The sequence below is a fragment of the Tasmannia lanceolata genome, unplaced genomic scaffold (assembly GCF_043159265.1).
Source record: "Tasmannia lanceolata isolate RefF3 unplaced genomic scaffold, GAP_Taslan_0.1 ptg000020l, whole genome shotgun sequence".
NCBI lineage: Eukaryota > Viridiplantae > Streptophyta > Magnoliopsida > Canellales > Winteraceae > Tasmannia > Tasmannia lanceolata.
In genome coordinates, this window is record NW_027518697.1 from 6,711,247 (window position 1) to 6,738,363 (window position 27,117).

The 27,117-nt window shown below is 38.9% G+C and overlaps 2 protein-coding genes across 2 annotated transcripts; one reads left to right on the forward strand and one right to left on the reverse strand.

Annotated features, from left to right (window-relative positions):
* Positions 1–995: 995 nt before the first annotated feature.
* Positions 996–13,176, forward strand: OTC (ornithine carbamoyltransferase). Its single transcript, XM_077364360.1, has 6 exons — positions 996–1,387; positions 3,324–3,504; positions 10,390–10,724; positions 11,550–11,681; positions 11,770–12,045; positions 12,757–13,176. Exons 1-6 carry the CDS (start codon positions 1,115–1,117, stop codon positions 12,937–12,939), a joined length of 1,380 nt encoding a protein of 459 aa, XP_077220475.1. The 5' UTR covers positions 996–1,114; the 3' UTR covers positions 12,940–13,176.
* LOC143854398 (uncharacterized) lies at positions 13,019–27,067 on the reverse strand. The gene is made up of 8 exons (XM_077364359.1): positions 26,579–27,067; positions 21,013–24,613; positions 20,744–20,780; positions 20,525–20,622; positions 20,345–20,410; positions 20,168–20,257; positions 19,251–19,427; positions 13,019–13,292 (listed from the first exon to the last, which is right to left on the reverse strand). The coding sequence occupies exons 1-8, from the start codon at positions 26,926–26,928 to the stop codon at positions 13,257–13,259; spliced, it is 4,455 nt and encodes a 1,484-aa protein (XP_077220474.1). The 5' UTR covers positions 26,929–27,067; the 3' UTR covers positions 13,019–13,256.
* Positions 27,068–27,117: the final 50 nt, after the last annotated feature.

Genomic DNA, 27,117 nt, shown 5'->3' on the forward strand with positions numbered 1-27,117 from the left:
ACTTTAGGGACTCGACCACAAGCAAGTCAACCTTAGCAACCTGACCTAGGACAACTAGAGACTAGTGTGTGGCACACGGGAATTTAAGAAACACGGCAGAAATCCAGGTTTACGATAGTACAACCTCGGAATACATGACCACATATCCCTCAAGATCGTACGATGTCTCGGCAGCCAACACATCGTTGTTCCCTGATTTCCATAAGGCCGTGCGAGCAGGCCATACCGCCACCAAGCTGACCATCACATCGCCAATCCATGAGATTCTCGGAACCTCAGCCTAAAAGAGAAATCCCAACTCCGATTTACAAGCAACACATGTGCTGGCAACCGACCCAGCACTTCAAAGTCTGAGCTCTTTCTTTTCTACTCAATTCATATAATTGTTGCTTTGTTTGCTTTAAATATCGGAGGGTTTTCTAGAGTACTCACTCCGAGCATTCCTGACTACAGTGCTCTCCAGGTTGAGCTAACCACAGTGCTCTCGAGTCATCCAGACGAGTAGATGAGCTGAGCACAATACTTCGACCTCGGAAGACCTGTGTGGATCTAACCTTCGAAGCTCATGTAAGATTTCAGCTTCAACAATGAGTTTACCGGACAATGAGAAAATCATTTTTCATAGAAAAAATATCTGAAAAAATCCCACCATGTTAAAACTGACCCTAAAAATTTTCCATGAAAACTGGTCAGCCAAACACTGGAAAACTCATTTTCCATGGCAATTTTTTACGAAATAAATTCCCCTGCATCCAAACAGCCCCTCCAGACTCATCTCCCAAATTACCATTCAGCCATTCAGTGTTCCACCAACAATGAGAAATCATTTGAACTCATATATTCGTCCCCTTTTCTTCTCTGCCCCACCCCCACTCAGTGTATTTATAACTCATCTCCCGACAGTAGAAGGGGGTGGCCCGGGGAACAAAAGGGGCCAAAAATAGCAATACCCTAAAACCCTGATGATGTTATATAAGATCAACGGCCTCGATTAAAGCAGTCCAAACGAGGCCTCTTTTCTGACGTACGCCATTGTTACCTCAATCCTCACTCTAGTTTTTCTCCTCAAAGCTTCTGTAACTATATTCCTTGGAAAGAAGAACATCAAGTGATTATGGAAGGAGTCTTATGCTTCACCACCTTACCTTCTCGACCCTTCCTCTCACATGGGGCTTTTCCCTCTTTTCATTTGAACCCAACATCTCTAAACACTCCCATGAGAAAACCCATCTCCCTCACATCCATGAAAAGTTATAGAAAAACCCTATCCTCTGATTGGAATATGTCCACATCATCTGGACCGTGGATGCCCAGAATTGAAGAGCTAGATAGCACCAACATGCTCCTCAGGAAGAGAATCGTCTTTCTGGGCTTTCTGGGCTCTCAGGTTTGATTTTTTTTTAAATTTCTTTCTACCCTTTTCTTCTCTCACTTAATTTTTCAATTTTATTATCTTAATTTTGAAATAAAATAGTTTTGGTTTTGGCCAAGACCGAAACAAAATACACAATGAGCCTTGTGTCACGGGCCAAATATTTGAGCAACGGAATAACCCGTGCGGCGCCTCAACATGCACAAATGCTAGGACAAGCCTTCAATCGTGCAAGGCTTTAAAGGCCCTACACGCCAACATTGCTTCGAATGTGCACACAGACTCTAAACTGTTCAACAGGCTACTTGACTCAGATCTTGACATGCGCTTCTAGATACCCACACTCATGATCAGCCTGCATCACGAGTACACCGAACATAAGGCCTTGGGGCCTAATGCAAAGTCCATCCAGTATGAGGCATGACGATGCCACACACCAATCCGCCAAGCGCTGGGGCTTGGTCATCCAAGGAGCAAGATGCCCCATGGACTGATCCGCAAGGTGTACACTTAGCGAGGGCAACCGAAGTCGCCCCAGCACGAACCCAGGGAAGACCTAGAGAATGGCCTACCCACGAAACGTACCGCGGTGCTGAAGGGCAAACAGTATAGGTACCCCCCTCCACCGGTCCGTACGCGCAATGCATGTGGGAACCCAACCTAACATGCACTGTCTTTGGCCCCCATCCTCGACCAAAGAAACTGGAGCATCCCTGTGGATAGCTCGCAGTCCGCACCCAAAGCTCCCTTAGGACATGCCTACGAGTTGAAGTATGATTTCCTGTTGTGTGCGACAGATGTACAAGCAATCCCTCTTGCAACCCATAAGCAAGCCGCCAAGGTTCTTGCCCACACCTGCTGGGCCTAACGGGCGAGGAGTCAGCAAGTCACGGGGTCAACTCCTCCTATAGAGTTTGGCCAACCAACCCCCTTAACCACCACTGGCAACCAAATGTGCTGTAAATGACGACTTCTCAAGACGCAACGAGACGAGGTAGGTTTGGATTTTAATACCGGTTGTGTCATGAACTGTTTCCCCATGACACTTGGGTATAAAACACAATGAGTCTTTGGTATAGGATGGTCGACCCAATAACCCAAGTCTAACTTGTTTTTTGGAAAATTTACCAATAGGTGGGGGACATACTTTTGAAAAAATGTTAGAGGGACAAAATGGGGTTGTCAAGTCTCTAAAAGGGGGTTATCAACCCTCTAAATGGTGTTATCAAACTCTCAAAAGGGGGTTATCAACCCTCTTTAACAATTTTTTTCAAAAGTGTACCCCCCCGTTGGCAATTCTCGTATTTTGATGTCCCCCATTGGCAATTTTCCTTGTTTTTTCTAAGTCAGGTTGGGTTTGGGTTAACCTAAGGCCAAACAAAAAAAAATTATATAAAAACAATAAAATCGGAGGGCGGAGGTCGGATCGGGTTCCCCACAGCCTCAACCCTAACCCACCGGAAATTAAATCTGGTTGGCTTTTCCGAACCCTAACCCAACCTAATCCGAAGAAATGCCAACCCAACTTGAGCCAAAAATCAGGTTTCGGGTTGAGCCTGGACCAAGTTGCACCCCTGGTATCACAATTCTCAAAAAGAGCTTTTTGAAAACTGAGGATACTTTAAAAAATAAAAGACAAGGTGAGCTAGTGCAATTATCAAAACATGGTAGTGCCAATATCATTACCCATTAGTAAAATGCTGACAAAAGATAATGTAAGCTGGAGAAACCCTTCTTTCTTCCAAAACCCAAAACCCTGAAAATCGACTAAGACTGCCCTTCAACCGAAGAAATGCTCATCACCTTCTCATCTCCCTTCTCCTGCCCCCAAAACATTTCCTTTTCTGTAAGTAACCCTCTCTCTATCTCTATGTAGTAGCTTTTCTGCACTCATTATTATTAGAAAATATTCCCACTGTTCTTATGCTTAAATAAACTGTTTTGATTGCAGAACTTCAAGGGAACAAAAAGGGTCCTCAAATCCTCAAGAAACGTACAGCTTGGTAGCATTTTTACTATTAGAGCTGGTCCCAAGAAAATAAGTTTCGATAAAGATTGCAGAAAGGCTTTGCAAGCTGGGATAGAGATAGATAAGCTAGCCGATGATGTTTCTGTTACTTTAGGACCCAAAGGTATTTGTCTTTTGATTTCTTTCTTCCTTCTATTTTACGCCTTTTTTATTGCTCTTTTCTTTCTTATAGGGTTTAAATTTTCCCCTCTTTGGCATAATGTTTTATTTATTTTTGGATTCGTGGGTCAATTTTTTTTATTTGATAATTTTGACTGAAGATTGTTGGTACAAATTTGAAGATTGTTAGTATGCATCATGGTTTTAAATTTCGGCTAAAATATTTTGGTTTCGTCCAAGACCGAAACAAAATACACAATGAATCGTTTATTCACAGAATTTTGCCAAAATTTCCCCGGAATTCAGAATTTTGGAAATTCGTGACCAAAATTTCGTTTTCACACTTATGTACAAGATTTCCACTGAAAATTTTAACCAAAATTTACATGATTTCGGCCGAAATTTATACTGAAACTAAGATATTTCGATTTCGGTGGTGGCCGAAATTGACATTGAAACCGAAATTTAAAACCTTGTTGGAATGGGTGATTTCCTTCAATAATTTTTTAGCTAAACTGTTGTGATTGTACGCGGTTTTCTGATATGTGCATACCTCTTATTATTATGGTGTTTATGGGGGTAGTTGTAATGTAGTTATTATATGGTTATGGTTTATGGAGATTTTATATGGTGCCCGAGCGTGAAGTCCAGTGTAGGCGGTATGACAAAAGTACCGCCCTTCATATTTGATCCAACAGCAACCTCTTAAAAAGTTGGCAGTGGGTGTTAGTTGTTGATGATGAGTCTTGTAGTGGGCAAATGGATTGATGTTGTGTAACTACCTTTGTTCTTGTATTTAAATAGTTGTATAACAAAAATGGAGAGAATTTAGCAACCAAAGAAACCTATGTTTTTGGAGAGTCATGGTTCCTCTCGAATTGAACCTTTAGGTGGTCTGGTTGCCTCGAATTAACCTCTCTCCTCCTCTTTTCTATCTTTTATTTTGTTTATTTGTGTTATGGCCAATTAGGGACGTAACATTTTCTTTGAGAGGTTTTTTTTTAATGGTAATTTTCTTTTCTTTGAGAGTTTGTTAGTTTGAAAGTTTTAGGTATGCATGATTTTCATTGAAAACTTTTTAGATTGAAAATTTGTGGGTATGGATGAATTTCTCTGATAATTCCTTAGATTCAAAATTGTGTCTATGCATGAAATTTTTTGATAACTTGTTTGAATGAAAATTGCGGGCATGCATTAAATTTCCTGATATCAATAGGGTGGGGGTTGATACCTAGGGTTTACTTCTTCAAGTCCTCCCGTATTGGTCTCCACATGTCCCGACACACTCAATCTAGTGCTTCTCTTGATTATGTAGGATCTAAGCAAGAGAATTTCCATCATCTCCTTTATCTCTTGAACATGCTTCTTCGATTGTTGTCGAATCATCTCATAAACATCATCAAAATACTTGAATCTCTTCACTAGAATTAGGAAGGGCATTCTAAGAGTCATCTTGGCTATGACACCAATTAATGAAGAATAGTTCTACGATTGACGCTTTGATACGAGCTAGGATGATACTTTTAATTCAAAATAAGTTTCAAAAGTCAATGGATAGCTCTTAATTTAATTTTTCATATCATATATTCAGATCTAGAATCACCAAAGAAACAAACTACTGTAGGGAAATTACAACTTAGTTGAAAACATATCACAAGGGTATAACTACGCAGCAAAAAATAAGAAAGATCAAAACCTAACTAATTACGATTGCAGGTCTGATTTATCAATACCCTACAGAAAAATAATGCAGAGAATCTCGTATAGATGTTCTCCTAAGAATAGCCACATGAACAAAAAAACTGCAGAACAAACATGCGCGGAATATTAATTCTTCTTTTCTTATTCAAAACATATCAACTGTCTTTGAAAACCAACAGATCACAGATATATAACCTCCTATTACTTCCCTAATAAATCTCTAATATGACTAGAACTACTCGTTACTATTCATGTTATTATTTAAATGAACAGTAACTGATGGATGCCACTAAAAATAAAACATAAAATATAAAGTCTATCTGAAATAAAACATAAAACATAAAACATATAAGCACTAGCGGTCTCCACCAAAATAAAAGACAACTAAACCTAAAAAGCTCAGTTATAACAATTGGAAGTGAGCCCTAATTGCGTCAATTGTATTCTAAATCACAATTAGCTTGAAAAGTCTTTTAAGCGGACAATATTAAGGCCATTCTTTCTCTCACGAACAGAAACTTCTCCCCAGTTTCTTGGCACATGTCTAAGCTGCAACTCTGGATCACGAAGAGTCCCTTCTTTACACCTTGCGATCGTTTTAATAACTTTTTAGATATTCTACCACTTCTATCACAACCTCAATGTGAGGTTGTACTATATCAATAATGCAGATATCCAACTGCTAAACAATGTGGAATTCGATAATAATCCTAGATTAGTAAACCCATGATGAACTAGATTTACCTTTAAACTTAATAGCACAACAAATGATTTCAGAAAAAAAAAACTAAATTTCACTCAGATAATTAAACTTTCAATCCAAAGCACATCACTCCATGCTCTCACACTGAAATGCAAGAATTAAATATCCTTAAATATCTAGTTAATCTAGCTCAAGACCTTTGACTCAAACTTGCAGATAAAGACATCAAATTTCTATATCATCTTTCGAGACCATACTGCATTTACAGTATATCTTTTACCAACGTAAAATTATCAGATTTGATAGTTAGAGAGGAAAACATAGATGCCGCAGTAATAGATCCAACACCAAACTTCTAATTGGATCTCTAACCTTTCAACTCAAACTATAATACTAGAGTTTATCAGTAAACTATAACACTAAACTTCGAACAACGACATCTTAATTCCATTCCCATTAAAGCAAATCCAACATGAAAAACCGTGATTAACTGCTCGATTGATGCCTTTCCATTCAAACAACAGACTTCGGAACTTTGTGGAGGAAAATACACTTGCAGAATGAAAATTGCTGCTCTATTTCTACAAGTGAGAGATCGGAACAAGAAAACAAAGCATCTCAACCTAGAAATCCCTAATATCCTACTCGATCACAATCTTTCAACATAAAAAACAGATCAAAATACACATGCAGAATAAAAATTGCTGCTCGATTTCTACAAATGAGAGATCGGAACAAGAAAACAAAGCATATCAACTTAGAAATCCCCAATATCCTATTCGATCATAATCTTTCAACTTTAAAAACAGAACAAAATACACATGCAGAATGAAAATTGTAGATTGATGTCTACAAATGAGAGATCGGAACAAGAAAACAAAGCATCTCAACTTAGAAATCCCCAATATCCTACTCGATCACAATCTCTCAACATAAAAAACATTGCAAATACACATGCAGAATGAAAATTGCTGCTCGATTTCCACAAATGAGAGATCGGAACAAGAAAACAAAGCATCTCAACCTAGAAATCCCTAATATCCTACTAGATCACAATATTTCAACTTAAAAAACAGATCAAAATACACATGCAGAATGAAAATTGCTGCTCGATTTCTACAAATGAGAGATTGGAACAAGAAAACAAAGCATCTTAACTTAGAAACCCCTAATATCCTACTCAATCACAATCTTTCAACTTAAAAAACAGATTTTAACATTACGCATGAAAAATGTACTTGCAGTACGAAAATCATTACTCAAATGCTGAAAATAAGATCTTAAAACAAGAAAACAAAGCATCTCAACTTAGAAATCCCTAACATCGTACTCGATCACAATCTTTGAATTAAAAAAAACAGATTTTGGGACTGTGCATGAAAAATGCGCTCGTAGTACGAAAATCATGACTCAAATGCTAAAAATAAGAGCTTAAAACAATACAGACGAACCATTTAGCGATGAAATTACGAACCTTTCCCATTGATGGACGAAAAAACAACAGGAGTAGAGGAGGAGGTCTGGCAAGAAATCCGGCGCCGGACGCCGGGAAATCCAGCCGGAAAAGATCGGGATACATTGGAAAATCTTGCCAGAAATGACAGCTATGTCCGCTCCATTGTATACGTGTCAGTGTCAAAGTAGTCTCCTGTTCGATAGTGGATCGTATTTCCTACATTTTTCGATGAGCAATACGATCACGTTCAGGGAATATTCGCATCACCATGTTTTGATAATGAGACTAACTCACCTTGTCTTTTGTTATTTAATAAGCACTAACGAAATTACAATTCCCTATGTGATAAATCGACCCCCTAATATCTTAAAGGGCAAAAGATGTCTTGCACTTTGCTTTATTTGCAAAAAGAGTTTTCTACTTTGAGAATTTGCAAATAGAGTCATCATGTTTGAGCAAATTTTGCAAATCAGGTCATGACATCAATTTTTGACCAAAATACTTATGTTAGATTTTTGTTGAGGCAGAATGGTGGGCTTCACTTGTTTGGCAGCTGGGTATCTGCATTATTGATATAGTACAACCTCACATTGAGATTGTGATAGAAGTGATAGAATATCTAAAAAGTTATTAAAACAACCGCAAGGTGTAAAGAAAGGACTCTTCGTGATCCAGAGTTGTAACTTAGACATGTGCCAAGAAACTTGGGAGAAGTTTCTGTTCGTGAGAGAGAGAATGGCCTTAATATTGTCCGCTTAAAAGACTTTTTAAGCCAATTGTGATTTAGAATACAATTGACGCAATTAGGACTCACTTCCAATTGTTATAACTGAGCTTTTTAGGTTTGGTTGTCTTTTATTTTGGTGGAGACCGCTAGTGCTTATATGTTTTATGTTTTATTTCAGAGGGACTTTATATTTTATGTTTTATTTTTAGTGGCATCCATCAGTTACTGTTCATTTAAACAATAACATGAATAGTAACGAGTAGTTCTAGTCATATTAGGACTTTATTAGGGTAGTAATATGAGGTTATATATCTGTGATCTGTTGGTTTTCAAAGACAGTTGATATGTTTTGAATAAAAAATGAAGAATTAATGTTCCGTGCAGGTTTGTTCTGTAGTTTTTTTGTTCAAGTGGCTTTTCTTAGGAGAACATTTATACGAGATTTTCTGTATTATTTCTCTGTAGAGTATTGATAAATCAGACCTGCAGTCGTAATTAGTTAGGTTCCGATCTTTTTTTTTGCTGCGTAGTTATACCCTTGTGATATGTTTTCAACTAAGTTGTAATTTCCCTACAGTAGTTTGTTTCTTTGGTGATTTTTGTTTTTTTGGTGATTCTAGATCTGAATATATGATATGAAAAATTAAATTAAGAGCTATCCATTGACTCTTGAAACTTATTTTGAATTAAAAGCATCATCGTAGCTGGTATCAAAGCGTCAATCGTAGAACTATTCTTCATAAATTGGTGTCATAGCTAAGATGACTCTTAGAATGCCCTTCCTACTTCGAGTGAAGAGATTCAAGTATCTTGATGATGTTTAGGAGATGATTCGAGAACAATCGGAGAAGCATGTTCAAGAGATAAAGTGGATGATAGAAATTCTCTTGCTTACATCCTACGTAATCAAGAGATGCACTAGATTTTGAGTGTGTCGGGACATGTGGAGACCAATAAGGGAGGACTTGAAGAAGTAAACCCTAGGTATCAACCCCCACCCTATTGCTATCCCTGTGGACAACAATTTCAGCCCATTAATCGAGCCCCGCAAGAAAATAATCACTGGGAGCTTGAATTTAGCATCAAAATTCTTGGTTTTAGGGCAGATTGGAGGCCAAAAAGCGTCTTTATTCGGTAATCGCGATGGTGGAATTTGATTAGAAGGAGGTACCAACGCATAAAGGGGTGCCTTCAGTATCTTTGAGGGTCTTAGGTCATGTAGTAACAAGGTGACAATCGATAATATTCACTGTTAATTTTCAAAAAAAAAAGAAGATAATATTTCAAAAAGCTCAGTTGTTCCAACCAGTGATTATTACTTGGTAGGAGATGAAAAGATTGATGGGAGAAGATTTCTTATCAACCGGAAAACCCTATACGACCAACTCCATAAGCTTACTCAAGGTACAAAATATTTCAAGTTACTACACATCCTTCAATTACCGGAAAAAATAGAGTAAAAACTCAATCAAGTTGATAGAAACATAACAACTATTTCAAGTACTTTATCAAGTTTTTCTGGGGCTTTTGAGAAGCCAATTTCACTACAAGTTACGTTGTCCATCAAATCAAATCATTTTGTTACTTGAGGACTTATTACATTTTTTTTTTTCATTTTTTGGTGTTGAATTAGCCTTGATTTGTATCACTTTTCAATTTTTTGATTCAATAATGGCATGCAACCCTTTACGTTAAAGATTGTTAGACTTCCCAAAATGCTCTCAACCACCAATTTAAAAATCATAAAGTAAAGAATAGAGTGCCATTATTGAAGCAAGCGAGTGTTTACCTATTTTTAACTCCTAAAGTAAGAAACCAGATGGACTGGGTCAAATATCTACCAATTCCAGTTTTGACTTTGAGGGATACATGCCTAGTCCAATCTCAGCCAATTTTCCAGTTTTGGAATTTCTTTTCAATACATTAACACTTTCTAATTCTATAGGACAAGAATATTCCCTTGTTTTTATTCTGCTAATTGTACTGTCAACATGTTCTCTATTTCCCTTTTCTTTTATCAATTTTAAAGATTAATGTACAGCAAAAGTCAGTGAAGTTGAAGGGGCATCTATTTAATCCAGAGACCAAAAGTAGTAAACTGATTGAGTATTTGTATTTTGCTTCTTAACGAAATGTGCTTGAATCAATTTACCTTGAATGTGTACATATATTTTAATTGATATTGAATAAGATGTTTGACGGAAGCCCAGTTCTTAGCAATATAAAAAGAAAAGACATTGAAATGACCTGCAACATCTACAACTTACTTTGCTTGTATTCTTTTACTTCCATTGTTTCCCAGCAAATGCAGACCTTAAAGATTTCCTGCACATCAGTGACTTCAACAAGGAAACTATATTGAAGATCCTTAATCATGCAATCGAGGTCAAAGCATTGCTGAAATCGGGAGACAGGACATTTCTCCCATTTAAAGGAAAGACGATGGCAATGATCTTTGCCAAGCCATCCATGAGAACACGAGTTTCATTCGAGACAGGGTTCTATTTACTTGGTGGCCATGCCTTATATTTAGGACCAGATGACATCCAGATGGGTAAACGAGAGGAAACCCGAGATGTTGCTAGAGTGCTCTCTGGTTACAATGATATCATCATGGCACGCTTATTCGCACATCAGGTATGATGGTGAGTCTCGTGTGTTATTATTTTAGCTGTCACATAATTTGAAGTCAAGAGGTTCGGCTAACCTATTTTTTAGGCCAATTGGGCAGCGTTCATCTGCCACTTCGGTAACATTTGAGTATTGCTTTGGAACACCAATTCAGTTTTCAAAACTAAAAAAACTCAGATTGGCTCGGCTCAAAAGTCAGCCAAGTCAGTTCAATCTGGCTGAGCTCTAGGTAGTGATACCTGGTCGCCATTGATGAAATGGTGATTTGCCTGTGGCATTTTTTGCTACCTAAGGTTAACCGAACATCTTTCAACCCTGAGATTTTTTATTTTTTTTTTGGAAAATGGAGTTGGGATCTGATCTTTTGATTACCCAGACGAGTACTAGCTTGGTAATGGCAACAATTTAACTGTCTAAAGCAAGACAAATGCACAAAAAAGGATTATCTCAGTTTTACCTTTTAAAAAAAAAAGGATTATCTCAGTTTCGTGATTTCTTGTACACCCTGTTTCTGAATTTCGCAAAACATAGGAAGAATTCGCTTCTCAATCTATTTATGTCCAAAACTAAGGTTATGTACAAGGATTTCACCACAGGTTAGAACTATATTTGGAGAAATATTCTGCTCTGCCTCTCATCTCTTGTGCTACATGAATGGAAGAGAACTTCCATCCATCTGCTACAAAATTTTATTCTATTTTAGTATTGATATATTTCTGTTTCCCCACATCTTTTTATTGATTGCCTTCTACTATCGCAAATGCATGCCTTTTACTCTTGATTTTGCTCTTCTTTCTTTCTTTTTTACTCACTGATCCTTCATCTGTGCAGGATATCCTTGATTTGGCAAAATATGCTACTGTACCGGTCATCAATGGTCTGACTGACTACAACCACCCATGCCAAATTATGGCCGATGCGCTCACCATAATTGAGCACATCGGTCAGGTGGAAGGAACCAAGGTTCACCTCCCCTCCCGCAATGAATCATAAGGTTAATTTCTGAATTTTTAGGTTCTGATCAAAACCTGCATTCATGATTTGTGTGTAGGTAGTCTATGTTGGAGATGGGAACAACATTGTGCACTCATGGCTTCTTTTGGCATCTGTATTACCATTTCATTTTGTCTGTGCTTGTCCAAAAGGCTTTGAACCAGATGAGAAGACTGTTGACAAGGCTAGAAGTGCTGGAATTAGCAAGATTGAGATAACAAACGATCCCAAGGAAGCTGTTAGAGGAGCTGATGTTGTGTATTCCGATGTCTGGGCAAGCATGGGTCAGAAGGAGGAGGCTGCTTATCGCCATCAGCGATTCCAAGGGTTTCAGGTATTTTTGAACTGAACTTTTCCTCTCCGGTATAGAGGCCTCCCTTGAAGGTACTCACTGGAATCTCCCTAAACTTTTTCTCTGTAACAGTTTTTATATGATGTCTGTGCAGTTACTTCCGTGGTGCCCACCTTGTTCGAAGATCCAAACCAGTCATTTGTTGGGCCCTATTAAATAGGTTGTGCCCTAAATATCTCATAGGAATACCCTAACCATCCAAACTGTAGGACTGCACATTATAGAAACCTCTACATATCAAAGGGTTCGGATGATCATATAGAGATTATTCTTTGGGCACAACCTATTTATGTTGGGAATCAACAAATGAATGGTTTGAATTTTTGAACAAGGTGGGTCTGACTAATTTTTTTTTTAGAAATACTGTGGGGACATCATATTCAAATTCGAATACCTCTGAACACAGATTCTTATATTCAAATGGTTTTGAAGTTAAATATGATTATTTGCAAATAATTCTTATGATAGTCGTAAAAATAATACAGTTAATGATTTTGAAAGACACCTTACTGTCTCATTTACTAGTAGGTTTAAATTAAAATTATTTAATTTGCATGCAAGGACCAATTTTGTTGGCATCTAAAGAGGCCCATATTCTTGAGCTTTTGATCAAATATTGAAAAGGCAACACCACTATTGCTTGGCTGTTTATGAGAAGGTAATAAACCCAAGCTACTTGTATGTAAATTGCAGGTGGACAAAGCCCTGATGGAACTTGCAGGACCCAAAGCTTATTTCATGCATTGTCTACCAGCAGAACGAGGCGTGGAGGTTACGGATGAAGTAATAGAGGCACCAAACTCCATTGTCTTTCCACAAGCTGAAAACCGAATGCATGCTCAAAACGCCATGATGCTCCACCTGTTTGGTTTTTAGAGCTCTGCTTTCATCTCCAGGCATCCTTTCTTTTCTGCTTGTAATAGAGAAAATAGGATTTTGCTATGCTTTAGTCAAGTAGGTAGGCACTTTTCATTAAATAGAACCCCTCTTTTCTTCTCTGGTTGTTACTCCAGGAAAGTGATGATTGTCATACTTCATGTATGCATGACAGAAAAATGGTTACAATATTTTGATACTTACTAGAGAGATAAATTACAAAGGTAGTTAAAGAAAGATTGCTGAACGGAGTGTTCTTGAAAGAATATTGAGCTGGGCATCGTTCAAAAAATAAATAAAAAAATTGAGATGGGTTGTCACCGCACTTCTGCACTGAATTTGTTCCAAGCTTCCTGCAAGAAGGAAAAAACCACATGAGATTGGAAGAGAACTTCTAATCCTTAATTTCTCAAGGATAAATTCACCGCTTTTAATGTTTTCTTTTACCTTTGAAACTAACGGAAAACGTTGGGGAGTGGGGGTTGGCGATATCACTGCCCTAATCTTTAATATCAAATAATATTTTTAAGGAACCAACTTCGTTTCATGATTAATAACTAACTCTATTATATCAGCTAATTAACAATACGTTTATGATATTAGAATATATTTAATCTACTCTTTTCAATGTTAGTGCACAACTAACAACTTCATATATCTCAAAATTTCTCTCGCTCACCAACTACATCGCATATGAATAATGATCTTAAGGCATATAGTATCACTGTTAAAGGCAACACAAGCTGCCCACCATAGACATGGCACGCCTTAAGGATTATCAAAATCCTAGTAAGATGCCTTTTTAATCAAGATTCCGATCCAAGGACTTGGGACCATCCAATCAAGGTGGGATCAGCAGCAACAGATGGCATTGTGGTGGCCTACAAGATAAGTGGATATGATCCCCAAAAGAATTGTGTCACTGTTAATAGCAACACTCAAGTCTTCTTATGACTAGATTGAGAGTGCTTCCCTTAGAGCTTAATAGCTTGGTTTTACAGAGGAAACTAAGTGGCAGCAACATTCGAGGTCCAGGTTGCTGAAGTACAAGTTTCTTGCAAAGGTTTTAGCAGATCGTTTGATCGTTTTCAATCTGTTATGGGATCTCTGATTTCCAAAGGACTCAATGCACTCTCATTCATAGGAGGCAGATCTTTGACGGGGCTTTGATTGTTAATGAGTGGACCACTAGTGTAATCCTTAGCAAGCTGGACGGGGAGAAAGCCTATGATCGTGTGGAGTAGAGGTGAGGATGGGTCTTGGCAGTTGATCGCATGGTTGGATGCACTCTTGAGTTTTGGCACTCGATGATTGTGAAAGAATCTCCTAGAGGTTTCTTTAAAAGCACTAGGGGGCTTGAGACGGAGGGGGTTCCCTATTCCCCTTCCTTTTTCCCGTCTTCACAGAGATGCTTAGTCGGATGATTGACAAGGCCGAGTTTGTGTTAGATTGCTAGGTTCAGAGTGAGTTCCCCAGGCGTTGAGATCACCCAGTTAAAGTGCGTCAATGATAGCTTGCTTTTTAACAATGTGGATGATTGGAAAGTGATGCATCTCTCAGGACAATGAGCGAACTGCTTTTTAAGAATGTGGATGATTGGAAAGTGATGCATCTCTCAGGACAATGAGCGAACTTTTCCAAGTATCAGGTGATGGGTGTGAGATTGGAAGAGATAGAGGTTGGAAGGATGACCAGAATCTTAGGATGCGGTGTGGGCTTGCTGCCCAATTCTTACTTGGGGCTTCTTCTGTGTGTGTAGTAATCTTCCTAAAATCTTTGAAAAGGATTTTAAAAAAAGTAATCTTCCTAAAATCATTGGGACCCTGTGGTGGTGAGTGGAGAAGCTTTCCCCTTGAAAGAAATGCTCTTTCTTTTAGGATGAGAATCACACTCATCAAGGCAGTTCTGGTAAATTTAATTTTTACTTCAGGCGCATTAAACTTCAGAAGAGGTTCCTATGGAATGAAAATGATGATTGTGGGAAATACCAATTAGTCAGCTGGGAGTCCATTTGCAAACAAAAAATTTTCAGTGGTTTGGGCATTCTTAGTCAAGGCAAATCAATGAGGCTCTCCTGGCAAAATGGTTATGGAGATTTTGGGAGGTACATAAGCCTTAATGGAGAGACGTGGTTGCTATAAATTATGACAATAGCTATGGGAGTTGGGAGCCTTCGAATAAGTACAGAATTCAGGGGGTCACTATTTGGAGGGATATCGCTATCTTATCGATTACTTCAAAACGGGTATAAGATATATGGTTCATTTGGGGTCTCGTACTCCTTCTGGAAAGACCGCTAAGGCTTGAGTTCCTTGATCTGTTTAGGATCGTGATCGATAAAGAGAGCATTGCGAATGCTTCACTCCATCAGATTGATTGTAGGGTGGAATGGTTTGTTCCTTTTCACAAGTCATTCTTTGACAGGGAGATGGTAGTTGTGGCGGCCTTTATGACGCATATGGGAGATGATCAGAGAGTTCAGATTTGGAATAATGGTGACAGGTTCATGGTTCGATCCTTCTTCCTTCAGCTGCACCAACCTCTTTCGACGTTATCTCTGTCTGGGTACGCCTGATCTTCTTATGGGCCTCTGAGGGTTTGAGCCTCTTTTGTTGAACTACTTGCCTTGACTAGATTCTGATAGTGAGCCGATATTTCTGCTCTATGCAACTTGTGCGGTTCAGGTGAGACTGCTAGCCACTTGTTTATCTAGAGTAGCTTTATAAAGGAAGTTTGGGATCAGGGTGTTTTGGATTTTACCTAACCGTATTGCCGATCCGTTTGAGCATGGTATTTTGCTCCTTGATTTGCAAAAAGCCGAAGGTTGTGGTCTCTTTCTCTATTTGCAGCCGTGTGTCCGATTTGGAAGGGAATGAACCGAAGAATCTTTTCTAGGATGAACGCTGGTATGTTCAACAGTAGTTCTTTTAATCCATTATTCACTGGGAAACAAGTAGCCCAGGTAGAAGATTTGCATATGAGAAGAGGAAATTTTAATCATGATTAAGGGGCGGTTTGGATACGTGGATTTTAGAATCCAGGTTTTAGTTTGAAAACAGTGTAAAATTCTGGATTTTGCAATCCATTATCTTGAATTTTAAGTGAGAAATGCAGGTTTTAGAAATCTCTCAAAACAAGAGACGATCTCCTACTCTCCTGCTCAACAAAAAGAGGGGCAAGAAATCAGAAAATGACGGACGGTCTCCTTCTCTAGTCACCCATCCAGGATTTTGAGAAAATCCAAGATTTTAAAATATTGAAATCCAAACGGCGCCCAAGTGTCATACTACTTTCCAGCATGCCTTTGATTCTACCAACTGTGAGATAGGCACTTTGGCTCGTAGTGGTGTGGGGTGATCTGACCTAGCGGTGTTTGACCATCGCCCATGTTTATGTCATCTTGTATTTGCCTTTTATTTTTGTTTTTTCTGTTTGTCTTTTCGTTTTCTTCCTGTACCATCTCAGTCTAGGGCTGGTTTTTATATTATCTTGCCATTCAGAAGAAAAAAAATCTTCCAAGATTCAATGTATCATTATCATTATAAATAATGGCAAACCCATTGATTATTCTTCATTTATAGGTATTATTCATCTTTAGTTGTGGAAATTGTTTACCAAAAGTGGTCATTGACCAATTCAAACAACGAGTAATCTTTAACATGGATGAGACTGGCATATTCTACTACATCATCCCCAGAGAAAAATTGCAATGGGACAACTAAAAGGCTAACAAAGCCTGATAACTATGAGGTAACAAAGTGGCAAGATTTTCCTACTTCAATCATCTCATGTCATAAAAATTGTAGAATTGGGAAATCTGCATGTTTTAGTCTCTCCCACCTCAAAAATACAACTGGTAAATCTGTATGTTTTACTTTCTCCTACCTCAAAGATATAACTATTAGAGGTTGGAACCTTGTTCCTATCGCAGTATCAAATCCAAAATGCCCTACATTTAGATGTAGTTGACAAGAGAGCTATTTAAAAAGCCAACCCCCTCCAAACCATGTGGTAGTGGTTTCTTCAACTCTGTAAATCCCAACACAATAATTAACTGTTGGCATTGCTATATCCTCAGCCCCAACGATGAAGACTGATTTGGAATGGATGAGCTAACCATTTTTCGGAACGATTGTACACCCATATACAGGAAGTTGCTGAGTTTTTTTCTTTCGAAACATTAGTTTTCACTTGAAAAGGGCAAAAAGAAAGCATGCAACAATGGCAGAAATAATGTTGCTCATTCCTGCAATGGGTGCATCAGAAGTGCCCTTGTCCTGTGTCATGTGAATTCCCAAATGCAGGTATCCCACATAATGGATTTGATCCTTTACAGAGTAAGACTATATCCCCTTCAATTATGCTCGGTGAAGTCTTGTTAAATCTGACCCTATGCGAATCCAGCTCAACCATCTTAACTAGACAACAAACAACTCTCTATGGGCACAAAACAACAAACAACTCTCTATGGGCACCCACTTTTTACCCAAGAAACCAGAAAGAACATAGGCCTCTCTAGAAATATCAATAACATTGCCCACACTATGTAGGCAAAATGCCAAGGCCTAGGGCAACAACCAAGTGATAACATTGAAAGAGTCACCTTCAATATATATACTCTGACCAAACCTTTTATATAACAGAAGCAAACTACCTCCGTTGCCATCTCTAAATGCATCTCAGACACTTTCCATCCTTGAATTTGCCAAATAAGATTCAATGAAGTCCAACTTAGCGGCATGGGGGGCGGATGTTTCCCTCTAGCCGCCGCCTTCTCCTTAGCCCCCCTCCCCCTCTCTATGATTTCTGGCCAATTTCTGAACAAGGATTTAGATGCCGGTTTCGGCCACAACCTCGGCCGAAATCAAATAAAATTCAGAAAAGCAATTTCGGTATTTTACAAGATTTCGGTGGAAATTTCAGAAATTTGGGTCGAATTTCGGGGCGAAATTTCAGATTTATGAACTTTTGGTGTCGGTGGTCCCGGCCGAAATTTCGGTATTTCAGCCGAATTTAAAACCATGTTTCTAAAAGAAATTAAGTCCCCTCCCAAAATTCGTCACAAATTACCCAATTAGAATTTTTAAGGAGTTCCACCATCAAGCTTAAGTTGGATAGGACCAATTACGCTACTTTTATCATGTTGACCTAAAACAAAGATGGAGCGGATGAGCTTAAAGATTACAGATCTATAAGCGTAGTTGGGACTTGGGAGTGTGTATAAGTTCCTTTCAAAGGCGTTGGGCACAACACTTGGAGAAGTTTTGGAACCTATCATTTCCCAGTATCGAGGTGCTTTTGTTGATGGGATGCAAATATTAGATGGAGCCTAAATAGCGGATGAATGTATTGATGCTCACCATAAAAGTGGAAGATGAATTATCTGTAAGACAGATATGTACAAATCAAATGATAGTGGAGTGGGACTTGTACTTCTTGGATTAGAGCTGGAACGACTCGAGTTTGGAGATCATTTCAGAGCACATGACAAAAACACTATGATTTGTGGACACGGACATAGTGTCGTGTGTCGACACTTACACGGAGTGTCGGACACGGCAAACCTCCAAAATTTAGAAACGGGGACATAACTAAAATACAAAGTATATATAATCATAATTTGTCGATATGGATTCGTGTGTCGAGTTTCAACATGGATATGAGTTGTCTAACATGGCAACATCTACAACTTCTAAAAATCTAGAAATGGTGACTCATACATACACATAAAATATTGATTGTTACATAAATATGTGTCCACATGCCCACATTAACTCTAACACTCCTAGCAATACATTTAGAAGTGTCCAAAGGAGTGTCGACGTGAGTGGACACGTGTGTCGTGTCAGACACGGCAGGACACGTGTGTCAGCAATAAATTCGAAGTATCGAACAAATCATGGCAAAAAGAAGAGAAAAAGTGTAGAGAAATATATTAATAAGATAATAAAAAGTTCATGCTATTTAGGTTCACAATACGTAGTGACTTGGGCTAGGGAGGATATCTTTCGATTCTATGTACTAATCGCCTAGCAGATGTGAATGAAATAATTGCAGAATCAAACCCCAAAATTTTCATTCATCTATTCACATTCATTCATCTATTCCCATTCTGAAAATAAATTATGCCAACTAATTCTCCACAAAATAAATTAATTATTCTAATAAGGAGAGATTAAGGATGCAAATTATCGATGATAATCATATAGGTTCATATATGCATGGAAATCTTTGTCAATATTTAATTTCTAGAAAATATTCAAGCAAATTAGGAACAATGAAGAAATAAAAGGAGAAGGCCAGCAACATACCTTTAGCATATCAAAGATCTTCTCACATATATACTTCTGTTGAATGCTTGCACCCCTTTGCTGCAGCTTATCAGGATGAACACAAAGAGTAGCCTTCCTGTAAGCTTTTTTAACACCAACAGGTGTTATAAGATCTGTCAACGGAATTGGCTGCCATCCACTATCAGGCCCAAGGATCTGCCGATCAATAAAGACTAGATCAAACAAATGCTCATAGATATTTGAGTGTCGGAAATGAAGACAGGATGCATATCCGTATTCTAAACATGTTTAAAGCATAACTGTTTAACATAATAAGAGCTGATCAAACAAGAACAGATTAAAAAAAATGGTAAAAATGTGCAAATAATCTCATGAAATTTTCGAACAGGGTTAGCATAACTGTTTAACATAATAAGAGCTGATCAGAGCATATTGATGATGATAATTCTGAGCTTTTTTTATCAAGCTGAAAGAAAATATTATTTTTATCAGTAATGCGTGTTCTTTATCATAACAAAGGAGGTGCATATGAGCATCAGATGAGCAAATCTCAAAACCAAACAAAAACAGAGGCATGAAACCCCAATTACATCTGATATGTCGTGCATGTTCTCTCTCTCTCTCTCTCTACACATATATCTAGGGATATCAGCACAACCATGTTTTGATATTTGCACTGACTCATCTTGTCTTTTCTTATTTAAAGAGCTGTCAAAGGTTATTTCAGTTCCCAAAAATCTCTCACAAGCCAATTAAAATACAGATAAAACTTCTTGCCCGAGGTTTCCTCAACAAATGAATCATTTGACAATTTTCAAAGCAGTAGTGTATGCGAACAGAAACTTTAATATATAACAGCTAGACTGTAATTGCTACAGTAATAAGAACAAAGAAGCATAATTTAAGCATGAACAACTACAAAAGATTATGCGTACATATTGCAAGGTTGAAAGCAACGCGCGTAAATTCCCTTCTTTTCCATTTGACCACCTCCTGATTTCAGCATCCAGAGTTTCTGCTAACCTCTGCAATCACGGTTAAATCCAGTATGATGAGAAACAAATGATATAACTGCGTTAATTCTGCAAGTGCTATGCTATTAGATACTTTACATTTCTCTCCGTTTGCTCTCTTTGAGCAAGAATGTCACGCAAATTCTTCTCTGTGAGAGCTTTGGCCTGAAATCGACATAAAGAAGCATGAGATCATTCTGCTTCTCGAACTTTAAATGACAGATCAAATTGTAATTTCAATGGAATGTTGAAAATTTGAAATTCAAACAACGGACATACCGCACGTTCAGCTGTTCGTTGATACCTCTCCAACCTTGCTTTATATCTTTCAGCTGATTCACCATCGTTCCCTTCAGAATTTTCATTAAAGTAGGAACCTTCACAGTAAAAGAAAAAGGTCCCGTTTCAGAGCAAACCATAAAAGGAAGGGCAGATAAAGCTCCCACCATGAGTTGTAAATTTTGAATATATGAGAAGTATCACAGGAAGAATATGCACCTTGATTTTGTGGGTCACGGTCAAAATGCCACACATCCTGCCACCATAATTCATAATGCAGTTAATGTACAGAAACAGAATGGACTAAAAGTATTCGTTAAGGCTCCGTCTCTTTCGACGTAAAAATGGATGCAAAACAAATTTTACGCTCATTTTTAGTGTAAAAATCGGCTTAAATTTTGTTTTTTATGCCCATTTTACAATGAAAGAAACGGAGCCTAAGAAACAAGAAAAAAGAATGCTATATAACTGAAAATTATTTTACTCACAGAAAAAGAACGGCTTTGCCCCATTCCAATGTCCACGTTAGATCCAACAGATCTCTCTGCCCGCTCTTTTGCCTCAGCAGCAGCCTTCTCAGCAATTGCTCTTTCTAAAGCACGCTCCCGAGCCTCTGCAGTTGCTCTCTCTACTGCAGCACGCTCGGCCTTAAGTCTAGCATCAATAGAAGCCCTCTCAGCTAATAATTTTTCTCGGGCTTCTGCAGAAGCCTTCTCGGCTCTTTCATGGGCCTCTGCTAGTGCTCGTTGCCGAGCTTCAGCAGTCACTCTCTCCACAGCAATCCTTTCTGCCCTTTCACGTGCTTCACGGGTTGCTCTTTCGACAGAAAGTCTGTCTTTTTCTCTTTCCCTTTCCCTCTCTCTCTCTTCTTCTATTTTTCTCAGCCGCTCTCTTTTCTGGTCTTTTCCTTTTTGCATCCTTTCTTTTTCCTTCTCTTCAATTGAATGCATTTCATCACTATTCTTCTCTTCTCTTACTACATCTGGACTCACCGTGACCGATGGAGCTGTCCTCAATACCTTCTTGTTTTCTAGTGCATTAGCATGTTGTGCTGCTGCTAATTTTTCCCCTCTTTCATCCAACTGGAAGACCGCCAGATCGGAATTGAATTTATTCTTGTTTTCTTCCCTATCAAGAGCCACTTGAGTTTCTCTGATATTCTTTTCATTTTCTACACGCTCAGGAGCCTCTTTAGCCAACTTCATTTTCTTCTCCATTACATTGAAATTCTTTTCATCCACTTCACGCTCAAAGCTCTCATTAGCTCCTTTTATACTGTTCGCTCTCTCTTCATGTTCACTGCCACCTTGAGCTGCCTTTAGTTTCTTATTGTCATCTACCAACTCTGCTTTTAATTTCTTATCGGTTTCATCCTGCTCGTGTGCATCTTGAGCCAATTTTAGTTCCTTTCCAGTATTTTCAGACTGATGGGCTTCTTTAACTGCATTGGATTTCTTCTCATTCTCACAGTCCAGCACTTCTTGAGCCACTTGTAGTTTCTTCTGATTTTCTTCCTGTTCACAAGCCTCTTGTTCTGCTTTAAATTTCTGATCACGCTCTTCGCTCTCACAGGCCTTAGCTGCTTTTGATCTCTTTTTCACATCTTTTTGCTCAGAAGCAGCTTTTAGTTTCTTCTCATTTTGTTCCTTCTCATGAGCCTTTTGAGCTGCCTTTAGTTTCATCTCATTTTCCTCCCGCTCACGAGTGTCTTTATCGGCTTCCAATTTCTTATCACATTCTTCGCACTCATGGGCTTCTTTAGATGCTTTCAATTTTTGCTCCTCTTCATGGTCACGAGCCTCTTGAATAGCTTTTAGTCTCTTCTCAAATTCTTCCCGCTCACGGGCCTCTCGAGCAGCTTTTAGACTCTTCTCAAATTCATCCCGCTCGCGGGCCTCTCGAGCAGCTTTTAGTCTCTTCTCATTTTCCTCCCTTTCACGAGCTTCTTGAGCAGCTTTTAGTCTCTTCTCATATTCCTCCCGCTCGCGGGCCTCTCGAGCAGCTTTTAGTCTCTCAAATTCTTCCCGCTCACGAGCCGCTTGAGCAGCTTTTAGTCTCTTCTCATTTTCCTCCCGCTCGCGGGCCTCTTGAACAGCTTTTAGTCTCTTCTTATTTTCCTCCCGCTCACGAGCCTCTTGAGCATCTTTTAGTCTCTTCTCATTTTCCTCTCGCTCGTGGGCCTCTTGAGCAGCTTTTAGTCTCTTCTCATTTTCCTCTCGCTCGCGGGCCTCTTGAGCAACTTTTAGTCTCTTCTCATTTTCTTCCCGCTCACGAGCCTCTTGAGCAGCTTTTAGTCTCTTCTCATTTTCCTCCCTTTCACGAGCTTCTTGAGCAGCTTTTAGTCTCTTCTCAATTTCCTCCCGCTCGCGGGCCTCTCGAGCAGCTTTTAGTCTCTCAAATTCTTCCCGCTCACGAGCTTCTTGAGCAGCTTTAAGTCTCTTCTCATTTTCCTCCTGCTCACGGGCCTCTCGGGCAGCTTTTAGTCTCTTCTCATTTTCTTCCTGCTCACGAGCCGCTTGAGCAGCTTTTATTCTCTTCTCATTTTCCTCCCGTTCGCGGGCCTCTCGAGCAGCTTTTAGTTTCTCAAATTCTTCCCGCTCACGAGCCTCTTGAGCAGCTTTTAGTCTCTTCTCATTTTCCTCCCGCTTGCGGGCCTCTCGAGCAGCTTTTAGTTTCTCAAGTTCTTCCCGCTCACGTGCCTCTTGAGCAGCTTTTAGTTTCTTCTCAAATTCTTCTCGTTCATGAGCCTCTTGAGTTGCTCTTACTTTCTTATCATTTTCCTCCTGCTCACAAGCCACTTTAGCCGCTTCCAATTTCTTGCCGTGCTCTTCATGCTCATGGGCCTCTAGGACTGCACTTGATTTCTCATTGTTTTCAAGCTCCACAGACAGTTTAGCTGCTTTCTTCACATTTTGCTCATGGCTCTGGAGCTTTCCAGGCGCCTTCAGTTTCTCCTCACTATTTTCAGCCTGGACCAATTTGACCTCGTCATTTTTTGCCATTTCATAAGACTGTTTCTTTGGTTTCCAGTCATCTGCCTTCTCTTCTGGCTTATAGTTTTCTTGAGCAATTCTCCTCTCCCTCTTTTCCCTACCCTTTTTTTCATTAGTCATACCCATCTTCACACGACTTTGACAGTTGTCTTTGTCTCTTTTTCTTTCCATTGATTCTTTTGCACGCTTTAACCATGTTTGAGCTTTCTCCATTGCTTCTTTCACGGCAGCTGCAGAAGCTGCGGCAGCTGAACTTGGATCCACCTCTACATCAAAGAAAGGTGGTGAACCATCTTTACCCTTAGCATCCTCTTTAGGTGTGAAAGTTTCAGATGCAGCCGTCACATGGTAAGTCTTATTGGCTGACACAGGTCTGCCCAAACGTACTTCATATGGATAAGCTTTGGGGTTCGTGACCATTGTTCTCCCGGAACCTCCCTCCTTACTAACTAATTTTGGCGGTGGTGTTGAAGGGGGTGGGCCAGGTGGCACTTGAAAGGGATGTGTTTGACGGCTGATTTCAGAGACAGTCACCAACACCTCACCAGAATAAGCCCCACCAGATGACATGTGATTACCAGAATTGCGTAAATTTTGCTGGTCACTTGCAGGGACCTCTTTGGAAGCAGTAGGTGTAGTGTCAAGCTGTTTTTTGTCTGCCTTGGGATCATTTCCAGAATTTGTAAATTTACTACAGGCAGGGGCATGTGATGCGGTTTCCGTAAAAAGTTTTCCTTCCATCATTTCTGAGTTAGAATTGACATTGTGACTGAGATCATTAGTTACTTGGGGCTGAGACTTTTCACATTTGGTCTTTTGTGAAGGAGAGCTTGAATCAACGACAAAAGTGAATCCAGAAACCTCATCTAGTTGAGCTATGTGTATAGTCCCACTTATAGAATCTTCTTTGCCCCTTTGATTTGCCTTATTGTATGATGTTTTGAATTGCTTCACACAATCATATCTACGATGAGACGCTCCATTTGACAAGAGATGATTCTCTGAATCAGAAAAAGGATCTCCACTGCGCCCTTCAAAAGTAATTCCGGAAACAGTTTCTGGTGCCTGCTGTGAGTATACTGTTTCAGCGGCAGTCCTACACATGAAAAAAGAAAAAAAAAGTTGGGTTAAATTTAAAGATCTCAAAGATTGAAATTTGTATTTAAGAAGCTGATTTCCCTCTTGATACTTAATGATCAAAAATAAAACCATATGGGATCATGCACAAACTAGAAACAACGGCAAAAGAAAGTTTTGTCCAATATGAAATCAGGACCCAACCAACTGATGGAATCTGACTTGAAACAGACCCATGCAGTTCAATATAAAAGCTTATTTTACTTGGCCTCCTTCACAGTTCTTAGCGTTTGGCATACCAACTTGCCATTATATACTCATAACAAATCACAAAATGTACAAATAAAAAAGAAAGGTGGCCTTTTTTATTCTAAAATTTGGTTTCAATTGTCACTTTTCAGTGCTGTTGAGAAAATCAGAGGGGCAAAATCCGGTCCGATCGTGCACAAATAAATGGAAAATAGAAATAAAAATAAGCCACAAGATGCCTACTAAGATTTTACGTGATTTGGCCAAGATGTCTTCACCCACGGGCGAGAACACAATCTTCTACTGTGAGAAAATAAAATACAAGGATTACAATGGATTAACACAAAACCAGCAACCCTTTCCTTATCCTCTCAATCACAACCGTACACAAGAGAAACCCGAGATAACCAAAGAAAACCCCATGAGATAAACCCGAGTGGAATCTCTCTCTCTCTCTCTCTCTCTCTCTCTCTCTCTCTCTCTCTCTCTCTCTCTCTCTCTCTCCCCGCCCTAAGACCTAGCTGCACCACGCAAGAGAAAGGCCCTCTCTCTTCCTTTTGCAGTCACCACACTCTTACCTCCACTCACTGATTGTGTGGTGGAGACTACCTTTTATACCTAGGTTTTCCTAAAACCTAAAGAAGCACATTTCCTATTTTGGATTACCACAAAAATAGGTGGGAAACAAGGTAACTTACCCAACAAAGTCTTTACGATAGAACTGCTTCTTATTTTCAGTAAATTCTTCTAAAAAAATTAGGGTATGAACATTTTCAAAACAGGTGACATTTCCAATCCAAACAGAGTTTTCTGCAAAAACTTTCTAGGACAGTGATATCACCCCTCTCCAACCACTACAACTGTTTACAGTGTGTGCATTATGTCTCCAAGGTGAAAGTAAATCTACAATACAATTTCCATCATTGAATAAACATATAATCTCTATGCTGTTTTTTTTTTTAATGGTAATCATCTCTACGCTATAAGTATATCTACAAGTCATCCCATGTCATCGTAGACTCCCCCGAGTCGACCCCCTTTTCCCTTGGCTGCATTTACCCACTATGTTCCACATTTTGCCACACAGAGTGAATAAAAACTCCTTTGAATCTCCCGAGTTATGACCACGTCAACCGTGTTATTAGCCGCTTCTGCGCCGAGTCGATAAGGATTTTTCTTGGCCATATTTTGACCTGTATCCGCGTTTTCAAAGACTCTAAAACACAATTTCCATCATCGAATAAACATTTCATAGACATAGTCATCACTCACGAATGTCGGATGCTATACAGTGAATGAATATGAAATGGGCTCCTTGACATTACTAACTATCAAGGAAATACCTCCCTAACAACATTTTAGTCCGATTGTAAGACTAAAGAATATGTGGCCCACTTCAGAAATCTAAAAAAAATAAAACAAATATAGGGTAAGTGCTTGAAACTTTTAATCAAATAAAACTGGTGAAAAATAAAATAATAAAACATCCCTTGAAATTGGATTGCCAAACCTATTTAAAATTTCTTTAGAGGCACCATCAATTTATGATAATATCGTTCTAAATTAACTTTAGTCACATCACTATCCTCTAAATCATGGAAACAGAAAATTTTCCCAAGAAATATTTTTTTCCACTAGAAATGTTTTTCTTCCAAACATGCCCTAAAAAGCAATATTGAGAAAAAAAGAGAGCATAAATTCAACGAAAAATGAGGAAAGCAAACAAATGAAATACCTAATAGAGGGATTTTCCAACACTTTGGGCTCGGCAAAAATCTCCTCATGAGAAATAGCAAAATCTCGACCGTCAAAACCCCCAAAAACATCAGAGTAATTGAAATTCGAGCTCCGAAAATCGACCTCATCCTCGTCCGGAAAATCAAGAACTGGAATTGAAGAAGAACTCTTAGGAGGGTAAAAATCCCCAAAAATCTCTCCGTAATCATCAATCCGAGAGGAAAATGAGGAAACTGCGAACTTCGGAGGACCGCCAAAGACATCATCGTAGGTATTGTTGAAGGCGAAATTATTTACGTTTGAGATTTTCTTTGAGTATTTTGAAGAAGATCGCTTAAAATCTGCCATGGAATAGTTTTTAGGGTTTTTCTTCTCTCTTCTCCTTATCAGTGAGAAAGGAGAAGAGAGGTGACATGGGGAGAAAACGAGTAACGAAAGCTGGAACTAAGCTGGACTATGTCGTTGTATTTTTATTGCAAGTGACACAAAAAATAGAAGGAAAAATAAATAAATAAGTTCTTGCTGATTAGTATTTAG